This window comes from Trachypithecus francoisi, unplaced genomic scaffold (genome assembly GCF_009764315.1).
Source record: "Trachypithecus francoisi isolate TF-2019V2 unplaced genomic scaffold, Tfra_2.0 Lachesis_group16, whole genome shotgun sequence".
Taxonomy (NCBI): domain Eukaryota; kingdom Metazoa; phylum Chordata; class Mammalia; order Primates; family Cercopithecidae; genus Trachypithecus; species Trachypithecus francoisi.
Window position 1 is genome coordinate 88,935,412 of NW_022681461.1, and position 13,399 is coordinate 88,948,810.

Here is a 13,399-nt window from a genome sequence, read left to right on the forward strand (position 1 = left end):
TGGACTGGTGCCTCCAGGGGTTCAGCTACATAGGTTCCCATTCTTTTTCCCAAATGGAGACTGCAAATTATAGTCTTTCTATATTTTCCATGTATTCTGCATTTTCTCCAAAAGTCCAAGACAGGTGCCTGGAGCTGGACTGCTTTTTGTTATTCTAGTTACTGTTAGCTACTTAGGCAATGATGCCTCCTCTCAGGCAACAATACTGAAAGACTCAAACAACAGATCCCCTTTGGGTCCAAGGTCTAATCTGATGTATTATACAAGGAAAGCAGCTCTGAGCTATTTTTACTTTTAGGAAATACTACATAGTCCCAGATTAAATACTATTATGTAGTGTGTGGGGCACTTGCTTTTTCTGTGAACTAGGTATTGCTTTTGACATAATGTAGTTACCATCATGTTTTTGACATAAATCTTTTTTCAAGTTCATATTATCATTCCAATTTTTAAAGTTATTAGTAATCTTAGGATAGTTGTATATTTTGAACATTTAACAAATATTAATACATTATTAAGCCTCTACAGAACTAAGAATATATTATTTTTCCTTTAACCCTCAGCATCCATGTGAAGAATAGTCAAGTGACAACAGTATATCAGAATCCTAAAGAATTAGAAAATGAAACTTGCCTGATAACCACTTCATTTGTGTTGCTCAGTTCAACCACCAACACAGATGGTGATGCTTCAGTTGGAATCATTAAAGGAGGAACCGTTATGTCCTCCATAAAGGTATTAGCGCTTTCAGCAATGTTTTCTTCTATCTGCAAATACTCTTGTTCAACCATAGCCTTGATATCATGATCACCATGTGCTTGCCCTGCATCCGTTTGGATTTTGTCAGTGGGCAATGGAAGTTTAGCATAGAGAATGGCCTTCTGAGGATTTCCAGAAATGTAGTCTATAGTGCATACATCAGAAAGTGAGGAAAGATTTTTTAAGGCATCCTCAGGGAATTTCACTTTGTACATTTCCTCAAATGCTTTTGGGAGTGCACTGGCCCAAAGGCCACTTGTGTATTTCACCAGCAGCTCTGCCACTTTTTCTTTAAAGTCTCCTGCCACAACTGTTGGACACCCTTTCAATGGTGGTGTTTGTTTGGGAGCAGGTAGTGGGGATGGAGGTACTTTCTCAGTGTCCAGTTCACTTCTCAAAAGCTGCTTTCTCTTAGCTGGATACAGAAGTAAATCTTGGCCACCACTGCAAGGTTTCTCCACCTGAAATTTTTAAATAAAGCAAATGACAGATATTTCAGTGACTATAAACAACCCACAAGCACATTAATGTATTTTAAATTTGAGTCGTGCTGTTTTCAAATTAATCAAGTGTACATTTTACTTTTTTCAATTGCTAGGAATTTAATGCATTATCTTCACCTGCAAATAACATGAGCCACATTTCAGAAATAAACAGGAAAATAAAAGAGTATTAAATTCACTTGTGCGGCATCGAGACTCCAGCTGCCCTAGAAAATCACGAGTGCTCTGCCCTGCAACACGTACTCTCATTTAGTTGTCTCTGCCAAATCCAAAACAATAGCTTACAAAACTGACTGAAAATAAGTTGTGAAAAGGTATTAAAACTGTCAGGAATAAACCACTGGGAAGAAAACTAGAAAATATTTAGACAAAATAGGAGTGCCATCTCTCTTCTTCCTGCAATAGCCTGAGAAAACCCTTAGCTTTCCATTATTTAGAAAAAGATGCTCCAGAGATAAAGTACAGTTTTAAAACAACCACAGCAGAAAGTTGAGCTGCAAGTGTTGTCACCCTAACAAACAAATATTAAAAATACCTGGCACTTGTATATCATCCAATCTTGAATTTTTGTTTGCATGCCATTCCTGAGAGGCACAGCTTGATGACATATTTTTATGTAAGAGAAGAAAGAGAAGAGAAACTGATGTATGGTATCATTTTTCTCCCTGAGTTTTAAGCCTTTCTACTACTAGAGCAGGGGTCAGCTCTACTATTAGAGCATGGCCCAATGCAGTTCATGGCTCATGAGCTAAAGAATGATTTTTATATTTTCAAATGCTCAAAAAAAATCCAAAGAATTATTTCATAACTTGTAAAAATTATATGAAACTCAATATACATAAACTTTTATTGGAACAGTCATGCTCCTTTATTTACATATTCTCTCTGGCTGCTTTTGCTCTGCAGTGGCACAGTTGAATAACTGTGATGGACTGCATCTGTCAGTTGCAGCTCTTGGCCTGCAGAGCCTACACATTTACCATGGACCTTTACAAAAGCAGTTTCTTGAACCCTGTACGAGACCATTAGACTGAGGTTAAAATTCCCTGCCTTCCAAAATGTTTCTATTTTGTCAGATCCTATTTTACCTACTCTTTAGCTGCAATTTAAATTCTTAGGGTAATAATTACAAGTTTACAGGAACCACACGGTCCACCCAGAAAAACAGAATATTAAAGTATGCTGGTTAGGGAGTTTATTAGTAAAGAACACTGACTTTTTACGTTGCTTTCCTCTTCATTCCTTTGCCAATGTATGCTTAAATTGTGAGGACTGAGGAAAACTTCTACACCGGGAAAACCTAAAGCATCACTGAAAGTAGAGGTCTTATGGCACCTCCTGTAATCTGTGATGGTCTCCTGCTGGCAGTCTGTGATCCCTCTAAATGGCATGTTATATGATTGGCACAGTTTATGTCCCTTATTTTAAGCCATGGGGACACAAACAGTTGGAGCATTCCTCATCTTTCTCTTGATGGTTAGTCTACTTCTCTAGAGACCCATGTTTTAAAATCTGAAATCTTAAAATGCCAATCTTTGCTGTGCTTTATGACACTCAATAAGATACAAGAATACAGATTAGGTATTCAGAGGTTTGAAACGCACACTTTTGGAGTCAATGGAAAAAGAAAACAGCATTATAAGTGAGTGATTAACTTGTCATATAGAATCCCAATTAGTGTAGTCAGTCATGCATCACTTAATGATGGGAATACATTCTCAGAAACGTGTCGTCCGTTTGTTGTGCAAACATCATAGCGTGTACTTACACAAACCTAAATGGTATAGTCTACTCCATTATACAGGTTCATTATTATCTTTTTTTCTTCTAAAAAAAATGGGATAAATGTGCAGAACGTGGTTACACAGGTCTACATTTGCCATAGTGGTTTGCTACACCTATCAACCTGCCCTCTAACTTCCCTCCCCTCAACCACTACCCCCTAACAGGCCCTGGTATGTGTTGCTCCCCTCTCTGTATCCATGTGTTCTCAGTGTTCAACTCCCACTTAGGAGTGAGAACGTGTGGTGTTTGGTTTTCTGCTCCCGTGATAGTTTGCTGAGGATGATGGCTTCCAGTTTCATCCATGTCCCCGCAAAGGACATGATCTCATTCCTTTCTATTGCTGCACAGTATTCCATAGTGTGTATGCACCACATTTTCTTTATCCAGTCTATCACTGATGGGCATTTCAGTTGGTTCCATGTCTTTGCTATTGTAAAGAGCACTGCAATAAACATACTTTGTGGCCAGGCGCGGTGGCTCACACCTGTAATCCCAGCACTTCGGGAGGCCAAGGCGGGCAGATCATGAGGTCAGGAGTTCAAGACCAGCCTGACCAACATAGTGAAACCTCATCTCCACTAAAAATGCAAAATATTAGCTGGGTGTGGTGGCAGGTGCCTGTAATCCCAACTACTTGGGAGGCTGATGCAAGAGAATCACTTGAACCCGGGAGGCAGAGGTTGCAGTGAGCCGAGATCATGCCATTGCATGCCAGCCCAGGTGACAGTGCAAGACTCTTTCTCAAAAAATATATATATGTGTGTATGTGTGTGTGTGTCTTTATATAGTAGAATGATTTATATTCCTTTGGGTATATATCCAGTAATGGAATTGCTGAGTCAAATGTATTTCTGATTCTAGATCTTTGAGGAATCGCTGTCATAATGTCTTCCACAATGGTTGAACTAATTTTCATTCCTACCAACAGTGTAAAAGTGTTCCTATTTCTCCACAGTCTCACCAGCATTGTTTCCTGACTTTTTAATAATTGCCATTCTGACTAGCATGAGATGGTGTCTCATTATGGTTGGTTTTGATTAGCATTTCTCTGATGACCAGTGATGTTGAGCTTTTTTCATGTTTGTTGGCTGTGTAAATGTCTTCTTTTGAGAAGTGTCTGTTCATATCTTTTGCCCACTTTTTGATGGGGTTTTTTTTTTTCTTGAATGTATGTTTAAGTTCCTTGTAAATTTTAGATAATTATTAGACCTTTGTCAGATGGGTAGTTTGCAAAAATTTTCTCCCATTCTGTACGCTTCCTGTTCACTCTGATGACAGCTTCTTTGGCTGTGCAGAAGCTCTTTAGTTTAACACCATTTATGAATTTTGGCTTTTGTTGCAATTGCTTTTGGTGTTTTTGTCATGAAGTTTTTGTCCAGGCCTATGTCCTGAATGGTGTTGCATAGGTTTTCTTCTAGGATTTTTAAGGTTTTGGGTTTTACATTTAAGTCTTTAATTCATCCTGAGTTATTTTTTGTATAAGGTGTAAGGAAGGGGTCCAGTTTCAGTTTTCTGAATATGGCTAGCCAGTTTTCCCAGCATCATTTACTGAATAGGAGATCCTTTCCCCATTGCTTTTGTCAGGTTTGTTGAAGATCAGATGGCTGTAGATGTGTGGTGTTATTTCTGAGGTCTCTGTTTTGCTCCATTGGTCTATATGTCTGTTTTGGTACCAGTACCATGTTGCTTTGGTTACTATAGCCTTCTACTATAGTCTGAAGTCAGATAGTGTAATGCCTCCAGCTTTGTTCTTTTTGCTTAGGATCATCTTGGCTATATGGGGTCTTCTTTGTTTCCACATGAAATTTAAAATAGTTTTTTCTAATTCTGTGAAGAATGTCAATGGCAGTTTGATGAGAACAGCACCGAATCTATAAATCACTTTGGGCAGTATGGCCATTTTCATGATATTGATTCTTCCTCTCCATGAGGATGAAATGTTTTTCCATTTGTTTGTGTCCTCTCTTATTTCCTTGAGCAGTGCTTTGTAGTTCTCTTTGAAGAGGTCCTTCATGTCCCTTGTTAGATGTATTCCCAGGTATTGTATTCTCTTTGTAGCGGTTGTGAACAGGAGTTCATTCATGATTTGGTTCTCTGCTTATCTATTGTTGGTGTAAACGAATGCCTGTAATTTTTGCATGCTGATTTTGTATCCTAAGACTTTCCTGAAGTTGCTTATCAGTTCAAGAAGCTGTTGGGCTAAGATAATGGGGTTTTCTAAATATAAAATCATGTCGTCTGCAAAGAGAGACAACTCAGCTCCTGCTCTTCCTATTTGAATACCCTTTCTTTCTTTCTTTTGCCTGATTGCCCTGGCCAGAACTTCCAATACTGTGTTGAAAAGGAGTGGTGAGAGAGGGCATCCTCATCTTGTACCAGTTTTCAAAGGGAATGCTTCTAGCTTTTGCACATTCAATATGATACTGGCCGTGATTTGTCATGAATAGTTCTTATTATTTTGAGACATGTTCCATCAATACGTAGTTTATTCAGAGTTTTTAACATGGAGGGATATTGAATTTTATCAAAGGCCTTTTCGGCATCTATTGAGATAATCATGTGGTTTTTGTCTTTGGTTCTGTTTATGTGATGGATTACATTTACTGATTTGCATATGTTGAACCAGGCTTGCATCCCAGGGATGAAGCTGACTTGATCATGGTGGATTAAGTTTTTTGATGTGCTGCTGGATTCAGTTTGCCAGTACTTTCTTGAGTATTTTTGCATTGATGTTCATCAGGGATATTGGACTGAAGTTTTTTTGTTGTTGTTGCATCTCTTCTCAGTTTTGGTATCAGGATGACGGTAGCTTCATAAAACGAGTTAGGGCAAAATCCCTCCTTTTCAATTGTTTGGAACAGTTTCAGAAAGAAGCATATCAGTTCCTCTTTGTATTTCTGGTAGAATTCAGCTGTGAATCCATCTGGACCTGGGTTTTTTTTGGTTGGTAGGCTATTAATTACTAACTCAATTTCAGAGCTCGTTATTGGTCTATTCGGAGATTTGACTTCTTCCTGGTTTAGTCGTGGTAGGGTGTATGCATCTAGGAATTTATTCATTTCTTCTAGATTTTCTAGTTTATTTGTGTAGCAGTGTTTATACTATTCTCTGATGGTAGTCTGTATTTGTGGGGTCAGTGGTGATATCCCCTTTATCGTTTTTTATTGTGTCTATTTGATTCTTCTCTCTCCTCTTATTTGTCTATCTAGCAGTCTATCTATTTTGTTAATCTTAAAAAAAAAAAAAAAAAACCACTCCTGGATTCGTTGACTTTTTGAAGGGTTTTTCGTGTCTCCACCTCCTTCAATTCTTCTCTTAGTTATTTCTTGTCTTCTGCTAGCTTTTAGATTAGTTTGCTCTTGCCCGTCTAGCTCTTTTGTGATGTTAGGGTGTCAATTTGAGATCTTCCTAGTTTTCTGATGTGGGCATGCAGACTATACATTTCCCTCTTAACACTGCATTAGCTGTGTCTCAGAGATTCTGGTACATTGTCTCTTTGTTCTCAATGGTTTTAAAGAACTTCTTGATTTCTGTCTTAATTTCATTATTTACCCAGGAGTCATTCAGGAGCAGGTTGGTCAATTTCCATGAAATTTCCATAAAATGGTTTTGAGAGAGTTTCTTAATCCTGAGTTCTAATTTAATTGCACTGTGGTCTCTCTTTATTTGTGAGGGAGTCTCCCTCTGTCCCCCAGGCTGGAGTGCAGTGGCACGATCTCTGCTCATTGCAAGCTCTGCCTCCCCGGTGCATACCATTTCTCCTGCCTCAGCCTCGTGAGTAGCTAGGACTACAGGTGTCTGCCACCACACCCAGCTAATTTTCTGTATTTTTAGTAGACACGGGGTTTCACTGTGTTAGCCAGGATGATCTCGATCTCCTGACCTCGTGATCCATCCACCTTGGCCTTCCAAAGTGCTGGGATTACAGGCGTGAGCCACCACGCCCGGCTGAGACTGTTTTTTGTAATTTCAGTTCTTTTGCATTTGCTGAAGAGCATTTTACTTCCAATCATGTGGTCAATTTCAGAATAAGTGCCATGTGGTGCTGCAAAGAATGTATATTCTGTTGATTTGGGGTAGAGAGTTCTGTAAATGTCTATTAGGTCCACTTGATCCAGAGCTGAGTTCAAGTCCTGAATATCATTGTTAATTTTCTGTCTTGTTGGTCTAATATTGACAATGGGGTGTTAAAGTCTTCCATTATTATTGTGTGGGAATCTAAGTCTCTTTTTAGGTCTCTAAAAACTTGTTTCATGAACCTGCGGGCTCTGGTATTGCATACATATATATTTAGAATAGTCAGCTCTTCTTGATGAATTGTTCCCTTTACCACTATATAATGCCCTTCTTTGTCTTTATCTCTGTTGGTTTAAAGTCTGTTTTGTCAGAGACTAGGATTGCAACCCCTGCTTTTTTATTTTTTCGCTTTCCATTTGCTTGATAAATTTTCCTCCATCCCTTTATTTTGAGCCTGTGTGTGTCTCTGCACGTAAGATGGGTCTCCAGAATATAGCACACGGATGGGTCTTGACTCCGTATCCAATTTCCCAGTCTGTGTCTTTGATTGGAGCATTCAGCCCATTTACATTTAAGATTAGTATTGTTATGTGTGAATCTGAGCCTGTCATCATGATGCTATTTGGTTATTTTGCACATTAGTTGAGGAGTTTCTTCATAGTGTCATTGGTCTCTATATTTTTGGTATATTTTTGCAGTGGCTGGTATCAGTTTTTCCTCTCCATATTTAGTGCTTCTTTCAGGAGCTCTTGCAGGTCCTGCCCTGGTGGTAACAAAATCCCTCAGCATTTGCTTGTCTGGGAAGGATTTTATTTCTCCTTCGCTTATGGAGTTTAGCTTGGCTGGATATGAAATTCTGGGTTGAACCTCTAACCTTTTATCAAGGTTCTTAGCTTCTTTGTGTTGGGTTAGAACATGCTCCTTTAGCTCAGCATAGTTTTTTATTACCCATCATCTAAAGCCTACTTCTGCCAATTTGTCCATCTGATCCTCCACCCAGTTCTGCGCCCTTGATGGAGAGATGCTGTGATCATTTGGAGGAGAAGAGACACTTCAGCTTTTTGGGTTTTCAGCATTTTTTCATTGATTCTCATCTTGGTGAGTTTGTCTAGTTTTGGTCTTTGAGGTTGCTGACCCTTGGATGGGTTTTTTGTGGGGGCCTGTTTTGTTGTTGATGCAGTTGCTGTCACTTTCTGCTTGTTTGTTTTTCTTTCAATAGTCAGGTCCCTCTTTTGTAGGGCTGCTGCAGTTTGCTGGGGGTTCACTTCAGGTACTATTCATCTGATTTGCTCCTGCGCCTGGGGATGTCACTCAGAGGCTGGAGAACAGCGAAGATGGGTGCCTGCTCCTTCTTCAGGGACCTCTGACCTCAAGGGCACCAACCTGATGCCAGTAGGATTGCTCGTTTATAGGGTGTCTGACAACCCCTGTTGGAGGGTCTCACCCAGTTGGGTGGCACAGGGAGCAGGACCCGTTCAACGAAGCCCTTGTTCCTTGGTGGAGAGGGTGTGCTTCGCTGGGGGGAAACCCATTTGTCTTGGCTGCCTGGATTCCTCCGAACTACCAGGAGGAGAGGCTAAGTCTGCTGGTCTGTAGAGACTGCGGCCACCCCTCCCACTAGGGGCTCAGGCCCAGGAAGATCTGAATCCTATCCCTGAGCCTCTGGCTGGAGTTACTGGAGATCCTGCAGGGAAGCCCCACCCAATGAGGAAGGATGGGTCAGTTTAGGCCTGAAGAGGAACTCTGACCAAAGACTGCCCCAGCCATTGTGTTGGGCTGTGGGGACAAGTCTTGGGACCAAGCCATCCAGCCTTCCTGGCTCCAGCAGGGGAAAATCGCAGCCTGGAGCTATAGAAATGGGTGCCCTCCTTCCCCTGCCCAGGGAGCTTAGCATGTTAAGCAGTTTCGAGTCCCAGTGTTGGCTGCTGCCCCTCCCAGTGCTGGCTGTTGCCCCTCCCTCAAGGAGCTCCAGTAGCTTAGACAGCAGGCAGCTGCAGTCAGTGCTGGTCGCCCTTCCCCTCAGGAGTTTGGTAGGCTTAAGCAGATTCCAGCTGAGAGGCTGTAAGAATCTGCATGATCTGGCGTTGGGACGGTAGGCCCCAGTGGTGTGAGTTCACGGGTGGGATCTTCCGATCTGTGGGTTGCATAGTTCTATGGAAAAAGCACATTTTCCCCTGGCTGGGGAGCACACTCACTCACTGCCTCCCTTGGCTGGGGGCAGAGGGTTCCCCTTCCCCATGTAGCTCTCAGATGGGCAGCCATACCATACTGTTCTTGCTTCTCTCTGTCACACCAGCCTTTTAGTCTACTTTGATGAGAGAACCTGGATACCCTGGCTGCCAATGAAGGATTCACACACTTACTATGGTTTTTTGATGGGAGCCTCCAAAAGCCGCTGCTTCTAGTCAGCTCTCTTGCCCCCCACCCCCACCCCCAGCTCCATTATAATCTTATGGGACCATCATCGTGTATACATACAGTCCGTCATTGACCAAAATGTTGTTATGCAGCACTTGACAAATTTTAGATTTAGATGTGGTGGTTCTCTGCTGCCAAACCCAGAGGAGCCCGTAGAGCCCACCTTAAAACTTTTCTTCAGTTTTCACATATCAATCTCAACACTTTCTCTGAAGTGGGTGGTAGAAACTAATTTCAGTGGACGATAAACCATCTTATCTAAAATAACTTCCTAAGCCCCATCCCCTCACTGTCCACATAGCTTCTTCTAACCCAAAAGAGGGTTCTTCGGCTTTATTATCTTTTTCTTTCCAAGGAGTGTATTGAGAATCTGGGATACTTCAATGTTTAGTCTCCCCTTTCCCAGTCCCAAAACTGCCACTCCATCTGTGCCTTAGATGTGATTAGTGCCAATTACCTAATAACATACCTATCAAACCTATAACAATGAGCTCTGACACGACCAGCACAAGTTCTTCCAAATAGGAATTGCTGTCTTAACTGAAGTTAGGGACATTATGTCCACTTTAGTCCAGGGCAAGAGCAGAATTCCCATTTTTCCGGCTTTTATTCCAGAAGAATACTTAAAGATCATCTGGAGGTACTAAGCTTCCAGGGCTGTGTCTGCAGCATTTAAGTCAAACTTTGCCAGTCAGCCTATAAAGTGAATTTTTGACCAATAAGCCTGAATTTACACAAAGTACAAACCATAGCCAAATAATCATCTAAATTAGAAGACAGATTTTTTTCCCTCAGCAGTTTTATGTCATTTTTATTGTTTAAAGTACATAACCATATCCCACTCTAATGACTAGTTCCTTGAATTGTAAGCACTTTCCAGTCTTTAATAGCTTCTTCTTTTATCTCAAAACGGTTGCTTATGTGCCTACATTCCACTTGTTCTCCAATGATTTGGCTTCCATACATTCAAATAAACATTTACTAAGATTAAACATAGGCCTAACAAGGAACCGAACCTGACTCTACCTGGATTTGATTCAGATATCCTTCAACCCTTCAGGCAAATATTCACAGATAAATTCAGTGATATGGAAGATATGCCTGGTCCACATACTTCATTCCAATCTTTGGGGTTTCGTTTCTTTTTCTTTTTTTTTAAGGCTCGATCTTGTTCTGTTGCCCAGGCTAGAGTGCAGTGTCACAATCTCGACTCACTGCAACCTCCACCTCCTGGGCTCAAGCAATCCTCCTGCCTCAGCCTTCTAAGTAGTTGGGATTACAAGCATGAGCCACCATGCCAGGCTAGCTGAGGGGTTTCTCAATTCAAAGGCAACAATTCATGAAACTCCTTTTAAAGTTAAAAAAAATACAATTTAAAGCAAATATAATTCTTTTTCAGTTATGAGTATGGAAAACACAAACATGTTTTCCTATTTTCTCATTCAACAACAATCATCAACACAGAAGACTTGTGTGACCAAATGAGTGGGAGTCCCCCCACTCCAATCAAGCAATCAATTCTGCATTGGATATCAGCTGAATTCCACCAATTCAATTCTGACACTATCTACCCGGAGACAGCATCAGATCCCACAGGTTGAGGGCTCAGTCTCACAAGACTGTCTCCTCTTCAGACACCAGTTACAAGCCTGGGGCTCTGGAACTTCTAACCAACTGGATCAAGCTGGGGTTCCCAAGGGCCTCTCTTTAGTTTTAATTTGCTACAGTGGCTCACAGAAATCAGGGAAACATGTTCACTGTTTTACTATAAAGGATATGGCTGGGTGCAGCAGCTTATACTTATAATCCCAGCACTTTGGGAGCCTGGGGCAGGAGGATCACTCACTTGACGCTAATAGTTGAAGACCAGCCTGGGTAACATAGTGAGAATCTCCACAAAAAAATTTTAAAAATTAGCTGGATGTGACAGTGTGCACCTATAATCCCAGCACTTTGGAAGGCTGGGGTGGGAGGACTGCTCGAGCCCAGGATGTCCAGGCTCCAGTGAGTTATGATGGTGCCACTGCACTCCAGCCTAAGGGACAGAGCAAAACCGGTCTCTAAAAAAATACACATGTGTGTGTGGCAGATATATGTATAAATTAAAGGATATTACAAAAAATACCAATGAAGAGATGCTTAGTGTGAGGTATGCCGGAAGGGGTATGGAGCTTCCATGCCCTCTCTGCTACCCTACAGGAAGCTCTATATGTTCTGCTATCTGGAAGCTTTCTTTCTGCTTTGGGTTTTTATGGAGGCATCACTCCACAGGCATGACTGATTAAGTCATTGGCCACTGGTGATGTTTAGGCCCTCTACCCTTCCCAGAGGTTGGTTGGGGCTGAAAGTCCCAATCCTCTAATCAAGCCTTGGTCTTTCCGGTGACCGGCCCCTCCTAAAGCTACTAGGGGTTGCCAGTCATCACTCATTAGTTTAAACAAAAAAAAAGACATTACTCTGGAGAGTCATTTTGGATTTTAGGAATGGTATGCCAGAGAACAGGGAAGGCCAAATATATATTTTACAATATCACCCCGCTCAAACTCTCTAAATTTTCATATGAATAGAAATTTGCTTTTCCTGGGCATTCTACTGTGATCACCATCTGTCATCTACAAAAAGTGCCACCTCTTTTTAATTTTCTGGCAAATGGGTTTAGGAAAGCGACCTACTACTATATCTATCCCACAAGAACCTTGCTAAAGATAAAGAATTGCTATAATGTGAGTTATAGTGTGGCGTCCATTATTTACTGGGCTCTGGTGCATCTGACAAGACTTACAAGTTCATCTCCTGCGTCATCTCCCAAGACAGAACAGCCGTCTTATGGTCTTCACAAATGACCAAGGCAAGCCAACATCTACTTGAAACATGGCTTTTATTATTTCCTTAGTGTGATAATCTACTGCTAACCACTTCAGGTAGATCTCTCAAAAGGGAACTTTTACGGCATCTAGTTCCTTTAGTCCACTTGATTCAGGCACATACCTGAGGAGGGAGTCAGAAGGCTTCCTCTACTGTGGGGAAGACTCAGGACCATACTCCTATTCTTGTCCTTCATGTTTTCTTTGTTTTGTGGCTCTGTATTTTTTTCTTTGGTTCTGAATGTCCACCCAAAAAATGCATCAGTCCAATGACTGGGAACTAGCATGACTTGTAACTTCACAGAACATGCATACACTCCCACCCCCACCTCCAACAGGAGAGACAGGGAACATAAAAGATGAACTCTCTACACCATGCAGTCAAGCCCCTTTCTCTGCTGATCATCAGAAGATGCTGTACCTAATATGCCTTACACTTTCTATTCTTGTAAGTTCATTATAATCAGTTTGATTTCTGCCACATTTGGAATCACAATTTGAATGAGGCACTTCCCTCACACCACTCTGGGTTTCTGTAAGTTTGGAGCAGCTATACTAGGCTTGGCAGATGTGAGGCTGTGATACCGTGAAATATATATTTGGTTTTCCTTCCCAGTTTCCTAAATACAATTCCTAAAATCCTTGGAATCTCCAAAGAGCTTATCTTTTTGTATGCTAATACTGACTGAGAGCTTCAGGGTGGGGCTGCTTACCAGAAAGACTAAGGCAGGATTAGAGGGTTGAAACTTTTGGCCCCACCATTCAACTTCCAGGGAGGGAAGAGGCAGGAAGGGAAGGTCAAGCTGATCACCAATGGTCAATGGTTTAATCAATCATGCCTGTATAATGACGCCTCCATAAAAACCCAAGAGGACAGGTTTGGAGAGCTGCCTGGAGGGTGGCAGGCCCATGGAGGACATAGAGGCTCCATGCTGCTTCCTCCACTTATGCATTTCTTCATCTGTATTCTCTGTAATATCCTTTGAAATAAACCAGTAAATAGAACTGTTTGCCTGAGCTCTGCAAGCCACTCCAGCAAATTAATCAAACCCG

The 13,399-nt window shown here is 41.4% G+C and overlaps 1 protein-coding gene across 2 annotated transcripts in view; it reads right to left on the reverse strand.

The window, feature by feature from the left end:
- TDRD7 (tudor domain containing 7) overlaps positions 1 to 13,399 on the reverse strand; it is an 81,935-nt gene that overhangs the window by 34,282 nt on the left and 34,254 nt on the right. For both annotated transcript variants that reach the window (XM_033238034.1, XM_033238035.1), the window contains one exon: positions 634 to 1,220. In XM_033238034.1, the coding sequence (XP_033093925.1) occupies positions 634 to 1,220 (587 nt within the window). The remainder of the gene's footprint in view (positions 1 to 633; positions 1,221 to 13,399) is intronic.